The 17,681-nt window shown below is 38.1% G+C and overlaps 4 protein-coding genes across 9 annotated transcripts in view; 2 read left to right on the top strand and 2 right to left on the bottom strand.

Moving 5' to 3' along the window:
• The first annotated feature begins 330 nt into the window (after window positions 1–330).
• zdhhc5b (zDHHC palmitoyltransferase 5b) lies at window positions 331–7,902 on the top strand. 2 transcript variants are annotated; one of them, XM_055177897.2, is made up of 12 exons: window positions 331–467; window positions 542–663; window positions 737–894; window positions 996–1,168; window positions 2,731–2,833; window positions 2,909–3,000; window positions 3,089–3,203; window positions 4,332–4,440; window positions 4,559–4,665; window positions 5,158–5,906; window positions 6,114–6,144; window positions 7,004–7,902. In XM_055177897.2, exons 1-11 carry the CDS (start codon window positions 331–333, stop codon window positions 6,118–6,120), a joined length of 1,872 nt encoding a protein of 623 aa, XP_055033872.2. In that variant the 3' UTR covers window positions 6,121–6,144; window positions 7,004–7,902. The 2 variants fall into 2 exon arrangements, with proteins under 2 accessions (XP_055033872.2, XP_055033871.2); XM_055177896.2 differs by lacking the exon at window positions 6,114–6,144.
• Window positions 7,903–8,645: 743 nt separating this feature from the next.
• On the bottom strand, window positions 8,646–15,777 carry septin8b (septin 8b). 4 transcript variants are annotated; one of them, XM_055177901.2, is made up of 9 exons: window positions 15,653–15,777; window positions 13,374–13,491; window positions 12,900–13,095; window positions 12,615–12,801; window positions 12,373–12,534; window positions 12,134–12,230; window positions 11,588–11,750; window positions 11,363–11,495; window positions 8,646–10,530 (listed from the first exon to the last, which is right to left on the bottom strand). In XM_055177901.2, exons 2-9 carry the CDS (start codon window positions 13,477–13,479, stop codon window positions 10,351–10,353), a joined length of 1,224 nt encoding a protein of 407 aa, XP_055033876.2. In that variant the 5' UTR covers window positions 13,480–13,491; window positions 15,653–15,777; the 3' UTR covers window positions 8,646–10,350. The 4 variants fall into 4 exon arrangements, with proteins under 4 accessions (XP_055033876.2, XP_055033875.2, XP_073710669.1 ...); XM_055177900.2 differs by lacking the exon at window positions 15,653–15,777 and adding an exon at window positions 15,070–15,201; XM_073854568.1 differs by lacking the exon at window positions 15,653–15,777 and adding an exon at window positions 15,070–15,122 and having other exon boundaries at window positions 13,374–13,559.
• LOC129422160 (UPF0461 protein C5orf24 homolog) overlaps window positions 15,678–17,681 on the top strand; it is a 22,879-nt gene continuing 20,875 nt past the window's right edge. Inside the window, exon 1 of the mRNA XM_055177908.2 lies at window positions 15,678–15,817. The gene's annotated coding sequence lies outside the window, so the exon portion shown is untranslated. The remainder of the gene's footprint in view (window positions 15,818–17,681) is intronic.
• Window positions 16,458–17,681, bottom strand: part of sfxn1 (sideroflexin 1) — an 11,572-nt gene continuing 10,348 nt past the window's right edge. For both annotated transcript variants that reach the window (XM_055177903.2, XM_073854569.1), the window contains exon 11: window positions 16,458–17,681. This exon is cut by the window's right edge and continues 721 nt beyond it. The gene's annotated coding sequence lies outside the window, so the exon portion shown is untranslated.

The following is a 17,681-nucleotide window of genomic DNA, read 5'->3' as shown; positions in this document are numbered from 1 at the left end:
GTTACAGAGAGATTTAATTTCACTTGATGTTCCTTTAATCAACCAAATCTTGTTACATTCAAGCCATATGCATTTATTTTTGATGAAACTAAAGAGGTATTTTTGTATAAAGTCATGAATTTAGTCTATTTTTATGCATTGACGTAAGTAAAGGGGCTCGCTGTAATATTTTACGTTTTGAAATCACGTAATCTTGTGCACGTACGTACGCTGTTTTCACATCTGTTCGGTAAAAGTTATTGTCACTATGGCTAAACACTATCCTCACTTAAGTGGGAGATGGATTTCTGTTCCTCTCTGACCCGTTCCCTTGGTTTTTGACGCCTCCAAATGCCTGTCGGTCTCAGTGTGGCCGGGGCTCTCGGAGACCCCTCCTCATCCCGCCCGTTCCGGCCCAGCCGCTACGTCCCTGTGTCGGCAGCAACGGCCTTCCTTGTGGGAACCACGACTCTCTTCCTCTGTTTCACGTAAGCAGAACTGAAATGTGTTGATCAGAAGGTACGAGTGTTTGATTAAAGTTTAATAAGAGTCATCGCTGCAGGTGTCCGTGGTTATCGGAGCGATTCTCCTCCTTGATTCCTCTCTATAATGCTGTGGTCTTCCTCTTTACGCTGGCCAATTTCTTTATGGCCACGTTTATGGATCCAGGCGTCTTTCCCAGAGGTATGCATGCACTTGAAAGTTTGTGATTTTCCATTATTTCCATGACATTTAAGGAAATGTGTTTTTTTTTCAGCTGAGGAAGATGAGGATAAAGAGGACGATTTCCGAGCTCCGCTATATAAGACGGTGGAGGTGAAGGGCATTCAGGTGCGCATGAAGTGGTGCTCGACGTGTCGCTTTTACAGACCGCCGCGCTGTTCGCACTGTTCTGTGTGTGACAATTGTGTAGAGGTATACACACATGAAAGAAACTTCACTTTAATGTCTTTGCTTGTTTGTTTGTTCACACAACATTTGGTTATTTTCTGGACTTGTGTGACAATTGTGTAGAGGAGTTTGATCATCACTGTCCATGGGTGAACAACTGCATCGGGAGACGAAACTATCGTTATTTTTTTCTCTTTCTTCTCTCTCTCACTATTCATATCATGGATGTGTTTGGCTTCAGTATGCTTTATATTCTTCATCACACTAAACAGCTGGATCAGATTCACTTTGGAGTCACGTATCCTTTAGATGCTCTCTCATGACAGTTTTATATCATCACTAGGACACATTTCTCAACACTTCTGTGACTTTTGCACAACGGCAGTGAGCACATCATGAATTTATTGACTACGACTTTTACAAACAAAAATTCTCTGTTCAAAACTTGACTTCAGAACAATAACCTATCAAACTGAATAAGTCAGCAGTAATATTTCATTGAAATATATCTCAAATCTAAAAATAAAACAAACAGTTGGATAAAGCACAGGTAGTTAAAGATCTGCACATGTTTTACTCTTTAAGGTCATCTATAAAAACTTACAGTAACTGAAAATAAAAACCTATATACAGCTGTGGAAAAAATTAAGAGACCATTTCAATATTCCCTTAGAGTTGTTTAGATTAACTATTTATATATATGTTTTTTTTTTGTTTCGGTGCAATTTCTGCCCAATTCTTAATAAAAATAATGTTTTCTATTTGCATTTAATTACTGAAAATAGAAATGGAGAAAACATCATCAGAACCAAAAGATTCCCATCTTCAATACAGCAGAGAAAACAAGTTCAAATTCATTTCTCAGCAACAAAATACTGTTTTTACACACATTTTAGAAAAAAATTATTGTTTACATCTCGGTCTTTTACATTGCTTGGGTGACTTTATGTCACTTGAAGTTAGCTTTTTTTTTGTTGTTTATTTGTTTTATTTATTTATATAACACAATTTAATACAACTCGCATTGCACAAAGTGCTTTACAATCATAAACTAAAAACACAAGAAAAAAACATCAATATAAACACCCACATCACATAAAACACAGCTAAACAGTTTAAAAAAAGCTCCTCGTTTGTATTTAAAAGATGTTGTTTTACCATAACTTTAAAGATAGGTAAGGATTTGTAATACATTGAAGTCTGGCATTCAATGCAAGTTTAGGACGTGCTTGAGACTGTCATGTCTATGTTTATATTTTGGGTTAGTAGCACAGAGCAGATTTTGACTTTCTGATGTCAAGGTGTAAAGTACCACCATACTGGACAAATATACAGGAGATAAATCAAGCAAGACTTTAAAAACAAGTGTGAGAATCTTATAAGTCGTACTGGCAACCACTTAGTGAGATTAATAACGGAGTCACAGATTCATATTTTTTTTCTGCCGACTTGATCATTTTTGCTGCTGCATTTGGATTTTTCTGTAGATGCACAAGTGCTCGAGCATCAACTCCATAATAAAGGGAATTACAGTAATCCATTCATCCATTTTGTTTTGTTTTGTTAGTTTTAGTGCATTATGAATATAATATCAACTGCTGTGTGAAGAACTAACTGTGCGAAGAGTTTTGCAAAAGTCACCAAACTATTGAGAAATGTCTTAAAAACATGTAACAGATTTTTAATATGCAGAAATGATCATTTATTTTCCTAAATGTATAAGTTAATTTGAATCTAGACAATTATCGGAATTCATTGACGACTAAAAACAAATGAATGTGTGTGTATATCATATCTATAAGAGAGATTGATGAATGAGACCACATCAAGTGAGTTTGTGTCTTTAACGCTGGACTTTAGTATGGCAGTGATGTGTGTTGCTGGTTTGTTCTTTGTTCCAGTCGCAGGACTTACTGGGTTTCACATTGTTCTCGTATCAAGAGGGAGAACCACCAATGAACAGGTGTGTGTTCATCTATATGTGTGTTTCTGTCAGATGTTATGTTTATGTGTGTAATATGTGTGTTTCTCCCCTCAGGTGACTGGAAAGTTCAGGGGTGGTGTTAACCCTTTCACACACGGATGTTTGAAAAATATTGCACAAATGCTTTGTAGCTCCCAGGCTCCCAGGTTCGTAATTTTATCATTTCAAAACGGTGATGTTTTCATCTCTTTGTACTGTGTACAATGTTTGTTGTTTGTGTGTTGTTGTGTTAAGGTATCTGGGACGGTTGAGAGAGCCTCATTCTGTTCAGGTTCAGCCTCCATTTCTGCATCCACCTATATCTGAAGCCCAACTCGAGGCTAAAGCCCTTGATAACGGCATCCAGCAGGTACAAACACACCGTCATACATGTCTAAATATGATCAAAATGAAAGAGAAGACATTTTTTACCCTTACAATGGATGTTAGCCATTGACTTCTTTACTATGGAAGTGCCATTAGCTCATGGAATTTCTGGAATATCATGGAATTTTAAAAGCTCTTTTCCGGACATTGAAAGTCAGGGAATTGTATATTGTTTCTCCAAGTCCTGTAATATCAGCGATTTTTGTTTGTTGTTTCAAATTTTAATTTCCGTTTATCAAAATGCAATCTGCTTGTTAAGTTATGATGGAAGAAATACATTTTCCAGGTCCAAGCCTTCGCTGACTACAATTTAAACAGCTGTTTATTCATTTCAGCATTTAAACTACATTTTTATAAACTCACGGTGTACACGACATTATCAGACTCACAGAATCTTGGACATAGTCATGAAAATTCAGCTTTTTATTCTGTGAAAAGTCAGGGGATTTGACATTTGACTTAAAGTGGGAACCCTGATAACTGTGTGCTTACCATCATCATTTATCTAAATATCTTCTTGTGTGTTTAAGATCATTTAAGACAAGTTTAGATAAATGATGACAGAAGGTGAACTATCACTTTAATCTGTTAGTGTTTTTAACTTTTTCCCCACCAGCGTTTTTTTAAGTTGCCAGTCAGCACCAGTATTTATTATGATTTTCAATGCCTTCCAGAATCCTCACAATCTTCTTCTTTAAATATATAAACACATAAAAGAACAGACCCTCTGCTTTCAAACAATAATGTTTCATCCTATCTTTTTTCATTTTGTTTTTGTTCTCTTTTGATCACCTCTAAAATACAGGTAGGGTTTTTCAAAAACACAAAATTTTGAGCAAAAAGCTGAGATAATGTCATTTTTTTGTAAAGAGCGATGATCAAAACATATACAGAGTTTTTACTGTTTTTGGATCAGTGAATGCTTCAGTGTTTTATAAGTTGTGTAAGAGCGACACCTGGTGGATAATAGCAGAAATATGGATTGTCGTAAAAACTTGTAAAAGGCAGGGAAGCGTCTTCTCTTAAATATAAGCAGTGCTCTTGAGAATTTATTTGAACATAGACAGAGATGAAATGACTTGAGATGTGTGTGTGTGTGTGTGTGAGACAGTCTAAAAGTAGTCTGGATATAATGGAGAGTCAGTCGACTGATGTTGACGCCCCTCCACCACCTAAACCAGAGCACAGATACCCTGGACTGCCTCATACACAAAATGAAGGTTAGTGTTCACACAATACATACACACTGTACACACATACACTACACTGACCAAACATTCATTCACTACAGTCAGGTGTCTGTTGGATTTAAATGTTTTATGCTTCTCTTCCAATCAGAGTGCAGCTTGCTGACTGAAGCTCCACCCACACCCTCATTATATAAATACAGGCCCGCCCACAGCAGTCCAGGCAAAAACCACACGTCCTCAACACATTCAAGCAAAGTAAGTCCACCTGTAGCATTAAATTCACTTCATTTCATACGATACATCAACAGAATCTGAATTCTTTTTTCAGAGAGTCCTAATCTACTGGCTCTGTATGCTTTGCGTTATTTCATTTTGTTAACATCTGGATTCCTTTCTTTTTATTATTTTGCTTATATCTCAAATGAATGGCAGTCGTTCAGCGAGTAAGTTCAGATGTTTTGTTATGTTGTGCTTTACACAAAGCGCCGTGTTTTTGTCATCTCGTTGCGTCCGATTCCAGACTGGTTTACCCGTTTGGTTCTCCTCTTGTTTTTAAAGCATAACTCGAACCCCTTTCCCTTTCTCACGCTCATTCTGTAAAGACGGCATGAATCTGGAGTCAAATTCACTTTTCAGTTGTTTCTTTTTATCCGGTGTGGGTTTGTGCCATCCTTCATCTCTTTGGTGACGCTTTTGTTGTGGTGAAAACGTTTGGTGTACTCTTTCTGTCTTTGTTTTTCCTCTCAGATGAGCCGAGGCAACAGTATGACCGAATCTCCCTCGGTCCCCGTCACCAGCGTGCAGCCCAGCTACCGATCGGACCCCAGTCTGTCGAGTCGGGGGGGTGCGGGGTGCCGTGGGGGAGGGGAGGGGGCTAGAGCAGGCTCGGGGGGTCTGGGTGGGACCTCCGGGTTCGGCGGGCGTTCTTATCCTTCCTTCACAGACACCTTCCTCCAATCGGCAGCAGCCTCTTGCTCTTCCAGCCTTCGTTCCGCCCATACGGCGCACAACGCCCTCGGTCCGCTTATCTCCGAAGGCACCACGTCCACTAGCTATAAAAGCTTAGCCAATCAGACACGCAATGGCAGCCTGTCTTACGAAAGTCTGCCGACGCCCTCCGAAAGCCCAGAGTTCGAGTCTGCTGCTCACGAGCTGTCCCCACCCAGACCAAACCCTCCACGTAGTCTTAGCGCAGCACCAGGGGCTCCGCCTCTTTCGGGGTACACGTCCCCGTTCCTGTCTGCTCAGCAGAGGGAGGGTTCTCTCCAGGCCTGCCCTGCCCCCCTAAGACCCTCCCCTAACAGAGCTTTCCTCCGCCCGACAAGCCCGCCCCCTTCTCGCGCTCCGCCCCTTTCTCCGCGCGCTCGCTCCTTGGGCTCCCCTCCATCCGGCCCCGCCCCTGACCATACACCTCTGGGCAAATCGCTGTCCTTCGTAGGTGGTGCCGAATTACAACACCGCCCAGTTGGTTCAGGGGGCGAGACTCTGTTGATGAAGTGAGTAGTGCCTGCAAATTGTAGTCCCCCCCCCCCCCCCGAAAAACCAAACCTGCACGTCTATGTGATGATCCAGTAGAAGTTTGAGGTTCAGTGTTGTTGTTGTTGTTTGCATTTGTTTACGTGTCTGCAACCCTTGAATTTCTCCACACATCTTTCTCTGTCTTCTTTCCATTTGTCTGCTCTCCCCACCCCTCCTGCCTTAAGGCCATAAGGATGACTCGGTTTCTGTGCTAAGGTTTGTTCATCTCTTTCTTCGCCTCTGTAATGTCTCAAGGTCAACATGAAATCACTCTTCTTTATAACACAGTTCGGCTGTTATAGTGAATCATTTGCTCTGTGCACATTAATGTAAAGAAAACAATGTTGATCATTAAAACTTCAGTCCTACGTTTTCTTTTTATTATATTTAGAAATGCATCACTTCTGCATGCGTTGCCTTGCCTCATGTTTACATGCACAACATTATGTCAATCCGACTAAATTTTATCTGATTGCAGGTCATGACAATACAGTTTATATGCACCCTAAACATTGTATTCTGATTTAAAATGTTGGTTTATGTGTACATTCGATATAATCCCAACCAAATGGTTGCCAGATTTCGCGTATCAACATCATCCCCATTGACATTTAAAACTAGCGCAAAAGTATCCTAATGACAATAACTAATCAACAAAATCATTTTATCTTTAACATGCAGAAAAAATCAGTTTGCTGAAATAATTTTTGCTTAATAATGCGTTGCCATTGCCTTATTATTTAATCTTTCTGTGATACGTAAATAAGAGGTGAACTTAAGCACAATTCTTCTGCGCATGTGAACAAGGTATTCTTGCATCTTACGTTTTACTTTTGAGTACTTTTCTCCCGATGATCGGATCACAGATCAACCTCAATCGTATTGATTAAGGTGTTTACATGAAGATTTTTCAATCCCATTGAGCCATCATTACAATTACAAACCAATTATTTGTTTGCATGTAAACATACAGCTATTGAATATGCAAAAATAAAATGCATCCTATGTTGTGTGCCAGTGTGGATCTATCAGAATACTCACATTTCTCTCTTTTCCCTCTCCTCCAACCAATCAGCTCGACTTTTAAACAAAACGTGGCCACCCATCTGTACAAACCTGCAGGAGGGGTGAAGAAAGTCAGCGGTGTTGGAGGAACCACCTATGAGATTTCAGTTTGAAAGATCTCCATCTGGTTTTCAACCTATAATCTCATTCAGATGGATGTAGGGCTGCTCAACCACACATGCAAAAAAACCACTTAAGACTTCAGAAGACAAATCCTAAGTGATATTCAGTCATCGGCCACTGTGGAGGACATCATGGACCTGTCAGTGTTTTGTTTTGTGAATATCAATATGGTACAGACACATTACACACAATTTTTGGTTATTTAAAGAATCATTTGGTACAATTGTTGTGTGTCCAGTTAACTATGAACATTTAGCCTCGATCGGCGGGACCACGTGAGACACTCGGTCATGATCAGCGACTGACGTCTTATTGACAGAAACCACACAGCCAGCAGGCGTTTCCACAACCCTCGGTCCCAAAAATGAATATTGTTTCAAACCTCGATGACTTTTTAGTGTAAGACAAAATGAGATGTTTTAAAAGAATCCACGAGCTGCTAACAACAGCATGAAAGAGTTGAAGAGCAGGCAAAAGATGAATGATTGTTATGTAAAGGTGGCTGCATCAGCCTGATGGACAATATGAGTGAATGTATCTATAGACTACAGCACAAGGGTTATTTTCTTATCTTAAATCCTTAAAATGTTGTTTGCAAGATAAGTAACTTGTGTCGGCTTGTCCAATCGAGAGCCATCCTCTCCTGACACGAGCTCAGCCAATCAAAAGAGAGTTTATTTATTTAGCCAGATGATGTCATTGTTCTGGATGCCTGCAAGTATATACTGGATGATGCACAATCATGTTGATGGGTACATTGATTTATTAAATGTATTCTTTCTTTTATGCTCTATTTTTTTTAAACTGGACATTGGTTACAATAAATAGCCAAAGTACAGACAAGTATTATAGTCATTATCTTCACATTTGTAAAGTTCATATTCATATGTATTACTTAATATTTGTTTGCTTTAAGGGCTTAAGATCAGTGACCAGTCTGTGTATGCGCATAGTATTGATTCAGATAGATTATTAAGTTTAATGTCCAAAAGCAACCCGGTTACCCAAATCACTTTTTCATTTATTATCTTTAGACTTTCCATCATGATGATTTGAATAGATGCAGTCTGCACATTGGCTGTGATGTTAGAAGATAGTTAGTTGTGTTAAACAGAATGCAGACTGGTTAAGCCATCGTTTAGTCCTTTTACACCTCTGATGTTTGCTTTACTTGCTAGGGTCAGTTGCCAAGATTAACAGATTTTAAGAAAACATCATATGGTGCACGACTGGTACATACTCATATTTATTTACCCATAAATCCATTTAAAGTCTGTGCGGAGTCAATTTATGAGGCATGATTAATGTTAGAGATGTATTTGTGAACTGTGTAGCTCAGGGATGAGCAAACTATGGCCAACGGGCCTGACCTGTCGACTCACAGGACACGTTTATCCGGCCCGCAAAGCAGTTTATAAATGTGTCGGGTCTACATACACTGTGTTTAAGATTTTGATGCAATACAATGAAAGCACAGAGTAACATCCAAAAAAAATCTATTAATAAAAAATAAAGTGTTCAGTTTTACAGAGTGGTGAATAAAAAAGTATTTATTTCAAACAAAATATGAAAACAACAGTGGCATAAACTTAAAAACGTCAAGACCAGTCTGGAAGAAAAAAATTGACTTTTTAAGTATGTTACATTAAAAGGTAGATTGGTCTAAATTAAAATCAAATATTAAGACTGATTAACCCTAACTAATTGCTAGTTGGTCAGACCAGTCTTAACTGGCTGTGTTTATGCCACAGAAGAGATTTAACATTTAAAATACTGTAGCATTAAACTTTCTAAACTAATTAAACTGTTTAGAAAAAATATTTATATGTACAAAAATCTTAATTCCCACAATCCAGTTAGTGCACTGACTGAAGTTCAGTAATAATAATAATAAAGGTTATAAAGACAAAACTTTAAAGGTGCAGTGTGTAGATTTTAGCAGCATCTAGGGAATTACAACCAATGACGGTGGCCCCACAGGACAAACATGTCGTCATCACAGATGCCATCTGTAGAGCTGTTTGTTCATTTAGGGCTACTGTAGAAACATGGCGACTTTCATGCAAAGAGACATGTGGTGTATGTCTTTAAACACCCCTGACAATATAGTTATGTAGATTATATTGCATTTCTGTCAAAAAATCCTCACAATACACCTTTAATGAAAGACTTCTCTAATATAATGCTTTATATTTATATGCAAGTATTATCTTTGAAAGAGAGTTTCATGTTTATGTAAGCAGCTTCACATCAACGGATGTTCACAGTTGTAAGGTCATGGCTTACTCTATTAAATGCTAGGGTTGTTATTTACATATAAAATCTGCTAAATAACTGTTAAATATATCCTACTAATAGCCTACTGCAGTTACTGATGTTCCCTTTGGGTGGCCAATCAACTGAAACGAGAGAACAGAAATCAAATGGTGCATGAAATGCTTCTCATAATAAATGTTGTATCAGATGTGCCCATCAGTGCTCGATAATTTCACTTTGATTTTAGTTTAAGTAAAGATGGGAAATTCCTATTGAGAATGCACGCTTTAATGCTACAACACTTTAATTCAGCAATCCAGCAGCAAACACCGCTCACTGGTACGCAGGCGCACACCACAATGATGTGAGCAGCTGGCAGTGCCAGGCAGTCAGTGTCTGCTGCCAGTCTGAGTCTGTCTCTCCATCCATGCCCTGCAAATCAGCTTTTCTATCCCACAATGCTCTCTTCTGACATCAGAGCCTAAAAGATGAATGCTTGTCTTGTTTTTACAAATATCTAAGACTTCTTAAATCAGATGCATTTTCTTGATGAGCAAAATGAGAAAATAAGTCTAAAGAAATATACAATTTAAGAGATTTTGTGCATAAAACAAGCACAAAAATCTGCCAATGGGGTAATTGGCAGATTTTTTTTGCTTGTTGTATGCACAAAATCACCCAAATTTGATATTTTTGGTCTAAAAACTCGACTTATTTTCTTGGGTTGTTTTGCTCATCAAGAAAAAGCATCTTCATTTAAGACATTTTATATATTTTTACTGAAAACAAAACAAAAATACTAAGAATTTTTTTCTTGAAAATGATTTTTTGCAGTGTAAAGAGTAAGAGTCCTATAGAGCCTCAGACATGTGGAGTCACTGACAGGAGAGGAATCATTGATGGCTTTGCATTGACTGAATAGAGACAGACAGTGATGGGAACGGCAGACAGACGTGTGTTAGATGAGGAAAGAGACACTTAAGTTTTCTTGTCTTTGTCTTTTTTGACGGTTGCAGAGAAACCTGACTGTAGGGTTTCAGCAGCTATTTTTCTCCGGTTGAAGACGTTTATCTCTTCTTCTAAATCTCTGCGCTTCTCCTCCAGGTTTCTCTTCTCCTCCTGATGACTGCGCTTTAACATCTCAAACCTTTCGTGCAGCTGGAAAGATGTTAAAAGTGAATACACACTGCAAAAAAATGACTTTCCCAGATAGCAATGAGTCGGCGGACCACCGGCGGTGCTCTGGCGGCAGTAAGCGTCATAAGGGCGTAATTGCAAACAGGTCTGACGGCGGACCGCCGCGGCAGCCGCTTTTGCATAAATTAAGCAGTCGGTCCGCCGGCTGCACGGTGGCGGCATCTCGCAACAAATGAGATTGACGTATTCGACGGCAAAAGTTTCATCCCCGCCAGCGGGACGCATCTATAGCCGACAGCTTGGGGCTGGCGGCATATAGAAGCCATGCGGATATTTTTTGCTATCTGGGTTCTTACTTTGCATGTTTGTCTTGTTTTCACTACAAACATCCACAAATTCTTAAATCAAGATGAATTTTCTTCATGACCTTAAAAATATAAGTACATTTGTGCTTAAAACAAGCCAATTAAAAATAAATCTTGTTTTAAGCACAAATTCACTTCCATCTTGATTTAAAAATGTTTAGATGTTTGTAATGAAAACAAGACACAAATACTAAGAAAGAAATTCATTTTGAGTTTTTTTTGTCATACATTCACATGCATTTGTTAAAACTTTATTACGACTACGAGTGATCTCTGGGAATCCAATCCATAACCTTTGTTCTGTTAACACCGTACTCCACCAGCAATTTAGATTGTTTACTTTTTGTTTTTATCTCTCATAATTTTAGGCTAACATGAAAGCGAGACCTTTAGTATATAATTGAATATGGTTCAATGTTAAATGTGTCGTTTAATGAGTGTCTGTTGTAGTAATGTTCAAATGAAGTGGATAAAACGTGTTATGATACCTCTCTCTCCTTCTCCTTCAGCTCTGCCTCCGTCTCCTTTACTTTATTTACAAACATCTGTCTCATCTCCTCCTCTTTCAATTGAAGTTCCCCAATAAATTCTCTCCTCTTGGCCACGTACGTCTCCTGAAGACTTTACAGTATATATTAGAACAGACGGTCACGTGACACAACACCTTACACGATCATCTAGCATCACAAACCTCACGTGATGAATAATAATACCTGAAGGAGTCGCTGTCAGGGTCTTTAAAGCCCATCTCCTCCAGTTTACAGCGACGGTAGAGCTCATAGTGTCTGGCGTGGGTCTGATCTCTTAGGTCCAACATGTTGACACGAATTAACATCTCTCTGAGCTTCACAAAGTCACAGTGACTCTCGTTCTCCACTGAAGACAAACATCAGTACTATCAAGTTTATTATCGTATTACTTTGCCAACATTGTTTTTAAATGACACTGTCTAGACCAGGGGCTTTAAGTCATACCAAAGATGCTTTAGCGTGTGACAATATGTGCATAATATGTGCAGAAGTAGACATTAAGTGGAGGCGGTGTTTAAAAATCTACATACATTAAAGAATCTAAGCTTGGTGTCAATAACAGATGATATTTCAGTAAAAAGGATGTTTTCAGTTCTGAAACGTACAGGATGTTCGTTCAAGTACAATGACTTTATATACAAAAGCTCAAGTGAACATGGATTCACTGCTCCTTTAAAAACTGAATTGATTTATCTGAGGTATTGAATTAAAGATGAGACAAACTCATACCCTGTACAACACCCCACGGGTACTGTCTGCCTCGCACCATTTTGTTCCCAATTTTAACCTCTTCACTGCTTCCAACCACAGCGAACGGCAGATGTGCCTGCGACACAAACACGTTTGACAGGTTTAACAGGTGTTTACTAAGAAGCATGTGCTGTTTGTCAACATTCATGCCACATCGTCATCAAAATGTAGTTTCGTACATTCCCCATAACAGTTTGTCACTCTGAAGCTGGTCTTACGTTCATGGAGGAGTTGATTTCTGCCACAGCTTCGTCATCTGTTGGGAACTGATAGATCTGAACACCATTGCTGACCAGTTCACTCATGATCTTGATCTTAAACTTCTGAAGCTCACTCTTAGACATCGTGTCTGCCTTTGCAATGATGGGGATAATGTTGACCTACAGTACAGGTGGAAAAAACACATCAGCACCAAAACACAATGAAAATGGCCTAAATGCTTTGAAAACACCTATCATACCTTGCTGTCTAGTTTCTTCATAGTGACTAAATCCAGAGATTTCAACGAGTGACCGGTGGGAGCAATGAAGTAAAGGCAGATGTGGATGCGTGAATCTTGATAGTCGTGAAGAGAGCGTTTGATTTTAAGCTCTTCCTCTAGGAAACGTTCAAACTGGGCATCGATGTAGTCCACCACGGGTTCATGACTGCAGTGAAATCAGAAAAGGAAACGCAATCCTATAAGTCACATTTACAGTATAGAAAGCAAAAAGAATTCAAAGCAATCCGAGAGCTCGAGCTTTACCTTTCGTCTTTATTAACCTGGTCCCCAAATCCCACAGTGTCCACAACGGTCAGTTTTAAATCCACATTACTTTCCTGTAGGTTATAAGTTCTGGGACGCAGATACACCCCGTTCTGAAAGTGGCTGATCTCTTCATTCTCAAATGTGGTGTTAAACAGCGCGTTCATTAGGGTTGATTTGCCAATCCCGGTTTCACCTGGAAGAAGCGTGCAGTCAAAAAAAGCTTTTGCAGTGACATCTATAGATCAGTGGTTCTCAACTCCAGTCCTCGGGACACACTGCTCTGCATATTGTGCATGTCTCCCTTATTTAACACACCTGATTAAGATCATCAGCTCGTTAGGATAGATTCCATGAACTGAACTGAGTGTGTCAGATATGAGAGACATCCAAAATGTGCAGAGCAGCGGGTCCCGAGGACTGGAGTTGAGAAAGACTGATCTATAGGACCTGTGGACAGGTTTGAATGCTCACCTACGCAGAGAATGTTGAAGCTGAATCCTTGACTCACTGATTTACTCACCAGCTGATCAGGTAAACTGTCAAAACCAACATGACCGCTGAGAGAGAGAGACCTCATCTCCTCCTCACACTGAAACATCAATACAGCCAATGTCATGTCCAGATTAGAATTCCAAAAATTTTTTCAAACTGAGATTTCTTTTTAATAAAACACACAAATAAATATCAAATAAACAAAACAAATTTTCACATAATTAATTAACAATAAACAATATTAATCAAACACAACTTACATAATCAAGAAAGAACAACAATTGAGCAGCATTAACAACAATTTACAAACTCAATTTGAAAAGGTCATGAATAATAATGTTGAGCTCTGCTCTGATTGGCTGTTTCTCCTTCAGTAGCTCTGTGTGTGTGTAAACAGATCTTATGTTTGAGTCTGTATCAGATTTTGAGGAATAATCAATTGTTTGGAGATTGTTAATGGACGTTTCTGAGTGGTAAGTTTGGGTTCTTTCAGTATGGACCTGCAAAACGTAACTGCATATAGCATTAACTAGAATATAGCATTAACTAGCATATACCATTAACTAACATATAGCATTAACTAGCATATAGCATTACTAGCATATAGCATTAGCATATAACATTAACTCAGCAGTCACAACTTTGTTTTTATCATTGTAACAACATTGTAATTAATTTAATGTTGGAGTGTACATCATGACTGTATTGTCACTGTCTGTGTTATGTTGTGATGGGTCTGTTTTCCAGCGTTTTTTTTTTTGCCTGCACGAGGTTTACATAAAGAGGAGGAAACAATTGTGTTTGAGGATCATGATATGTCATTACCATGAACTCTTAACAAATAACCAATGAAATAGGCTCCCTTTAATATACAGTATAAATAATACTGGACCCAAGATCGACCCCTGAGGAACTCCACAAGTGGTAAGTGAAAAATCCTACACAGATGAAAAGAGACTAGTCTAAAAAAAAAAAACACTTGTGGGTTAGTAACTACTGAACACATTGTGTATGCATGGTGAAGTGTTGTTGACAGAGAAGAGCAGCATGCTGAGGTATTCAGAGCTCCTCACTTTATACAAACACCAGGAAGTGTTTCATTCACATCATCTGTCCTACTGACACAAACACACACTGGCTGCCTGGGACACAAAGGACTCTTTATTCAGATTTCCACACAGTGCTTGCCCTCAGAAAACATCCCTCAAGTGTTGCTTTCACATAAACTACTTTAAAAGCATACATTATCACTATAGCAATTATTAATATGTAAATATACATTGCTGTGTTTAGGACACAATTGGATGCATGTTGACTAAACCAAGAGCTGCTTATCTGCTTAATAAGAGCTTACTAGCTTCTTATGACTGAGACCCCCCAGTATACACATAGATCAACTCTAACTATACTCATATATATATATTTTAACTATTCACTATAATAACTAATACAACTACACGTATACAGTATGATTCAATGTCGGAGTGAAATGCAGCAGGACTCAATCAATGTCATAAATGCTGCCTTTATTATCGCAACTAAATAAACAACCGCATATATTATGGCAAATTATGAAAAATGTTTAAATTGAAAACATCTTTAACAAACAAATGTATCATAAATGAATTAATACATAATAATAACACACAGTAATAACAAGAGAGCGATATCTTACTGGATATATAGTTACATCCGTGGCAGCCATGTAGACGCATGCGAGAGTACTGACTGTGTGCTGTCATTTATTAAGTCTCTCTCTCTCTCTCTCTCTCTCTCTCTCTCTCTCTCTCTCTCTCTCTCTCTCTCTCTCTCTCTCTCTCTCTCTCTCGATCGGAAGGCTGCAGCCTCCGGAGGTCGCATATGCAGGCTGCATACGTCATCAAGACGTTTATTTAAGTTAACTGAGCATTACAGCCCCAAGTTCGTTTAACGATGAACTAAGAATAATCATAATCAAATTTATGATAGTTAATATTCTGAAATAAGACAGACTTGATGACGTTTCTCACTCTCCACTTGTTGGAAACGCCCCTGTCAGTAGTTTTTGATGGCAGGATTCCGACTTTACTGTTAACTCATTAACTTTTACTTTATTTTTAAATTATTTTATAAATAATTAGTATTGATTTGCAACAGCTGTTGTAGTGCTGGATGCCGGCGCGGCCACGCGCGCCGTTGTCATGGTAACATTTGGTCAGTCAGACCCTTAGCCAAGAGCATTTCCAACACAAATGCCCTACAAACTTTAAAAATCTCACCGCTTTGCCCTTAAGAGAGAGTAGAGCAGCACACGATGTTGTTTACTTTCATTTGGTCTTCAGTACGGTGTCCAGTTTAGTTCATAAGTCGTTATATATGATCACATAGTTTTGAAGGGCACTGCGGTAAAGGAATGGAGCTACGTTATCGTCAGCTGCGAACAGGTAGGCCAATGCAATTCAATAATATCTATACTTTTATTATACATGTATATTATGCATGATGATAGATCTTTAGATTGTAATTGTTATCCAATAAAACTCGCGACAATTGTTCTCAAACTACCGAGTAAACAATCATTCATGAAATTACACATATGGCCACTAGTCGTCACCCTTCACAAGTTTGATTTATAACCTACAACAAGCAATGTACTATGAACCATTTTTAATTTACATGAATTTATGGCATAAAAAGAAGAAAATGACTAATTGGCATCTTTAAACTAAGTATGCTTAAATGAGCCTCAGCTAGGTTTGTAATTACTAAGCTCATTTTAATAAACTATTAGGTCAGTTAGTGTAGTCATCACATTAACTATGGTCATGTTTAACTACAAACAAAATAAATACATTTGATCTTCACTGTTAGTTTTTGTATCAGCTCTTCTCTGTTAGAGTAGGTCCCATTTAAACAACCCTAAAAACTAACCCCCCTGCCATACTGTGACAGTAAACTAATACTAAATTAAGATTGCTTTGTAATAAACTTTATTTAATTTTAGGTAACATTGTAGTCTACAGTACAATATTCACATTCACTTTCAAATAAAAAATATTCATCTTGAAAAACCGTACACCCATCTCATGTAAACAAATCATTTTATTATTACTCTGTTGTTCATTTAAAGATTTGTGTTCACATTATTGTTGTTCTGTTCCAAATATAAGCATGAGATTAAAAAAACAAACAGGGTTTAATTCATATGGCAATATTTTCTTGTCAAGGAAAACATAAATTCAGTGGATCTCACTTATCATTTAAATCATGAAATTAAAATACCTGAAATATAAGAGTGTTGAAAATCCTGTAAAATAAAAGACCAAAAAGTCTACAATGCTGTTAACTTTAACAAACCAGCAGTCCTTGAGTAACTGTTGAGATTATTTTTGATTGGTTTAAAAGCAGGTTATTGTTATAAAATCTATCTGTCCCATCGGTGATCTCAAATTAAACGGGACTGATCAAAGACCAGAGCACCTGTCTGACCTTCATGGGCCTAGTGATGAGGTGCTCACACTAAGGTCCTGTATGGTATTGACTACTCATAGGCCAGTAGAGGAAAGGAGACTCACACATAAAAGATGTCCTGTGAATTTTAACCCTGGCCTTGATTTGGCTACAAAATCGTCGTCAATAATCATTATTAAAGCCTATAAACATCTGCTGAGCCTGAAACATACAATTATTGAACTGGATGAAAACTAAAATAAAACCTATTGTGCTCTTCACAGTTTGACAAAACAAATAGTGACTACCAACTAAACCACCATTACTATACTCATGAGAAACACTAACTGACTCTCAGTTTGATTTCATTACTGCCAAAACTACATTCATTAACCAAACAAACATCAACTACATCATCATCATCATCATCATCATGATCTGAGCTGTCAACACACAGCTACCAATGAGCTGGTATACTTTCTCAATACAGTTTCTAGCTCTACATAATAAAACATTACACATATAAAATACCTCAACACATAAAGTTAATTCAACTCAATGTTCACAAGGATTAACATCAATAAAAAAATCATGGACTTACAATAGACCAGCAGGTACACAATGTTTAAGAAAAGCAACGTAACACTTGAAAAATGTTACAATAGCATGAACTAAATAAAAATACAGGTTGATAAAAGTATGGACTCTTATGATTTATGAGAGAAAATGAGATTAAATGAAAACTACCTAAAATAGCGTGCATTAGCTTCTAGTTTTCTGTCGTACCTGAATACCTTAACAAAGGTATAAATATACATGAAAATAAACAGGCATCTCTTTAGGTAAAACAATAACGTT

The sequence above is a fragment of the Misgurnus anguillicaudatus genome, chromosome 16, assembly GCF_027580225.2.
Source record: "Misgurnus anguillicaudatus chromosome 16, ASM2758022v2, whole genome shotgun sequence".
Lineage (NCBI taxonomy): Eukaryota > Metazoa > Chordata > Actinopteri > Cypriniformes > Cobitidae > Misgurnus > Misgurnus anguillicaudatus.
Note: the sequence above shows the minus strand (reverse complement) of the source record. Positions and strands in the feature narration are given on the sequence as shown.

Coding starts and splice junctions, on each gene's coding strand:
- zdhhc5b (XM_055177896.2), top strand. CDS start 331: ATGCCTGTCGGTCTCAGTGTGGCCGGGGCTCTCGGAGACCCCTCCTCA. Junction 1,169..2,730: donor CAGATTCACTTTGGAGTCAC/GTATCCTTTAGA, acceptor GCTGGACTTTAG/TATGGCAGTGATGTGTGTTG. Junction 4,441..4,558: donor GCCTCATACACAAAATGAAG/GTTAGTGTTCAC, acceptor TCTTCCAATCAG/AGTGCAGCTTGCTGACTGAA.
- septin8b (XM_055177900.2), bottom strand. CDS start 15,099: ATGGCTGCCACGGATGTAACTATATATCCA. Junction 12,802..12,899: donor CAGGTTAATAAAGACGAAAG/GTAAAGCTCGAG, acceptor ATTTCACTGCAG/TCATGAACCCGTGGTGGACT. Junction 11,496..11,587: donor CCTGACAGCGACTCCTTCAG/GTATTATTATTC, acceptor TATACTGTAAAG/TCTTCAGGAGACGTACGTGG.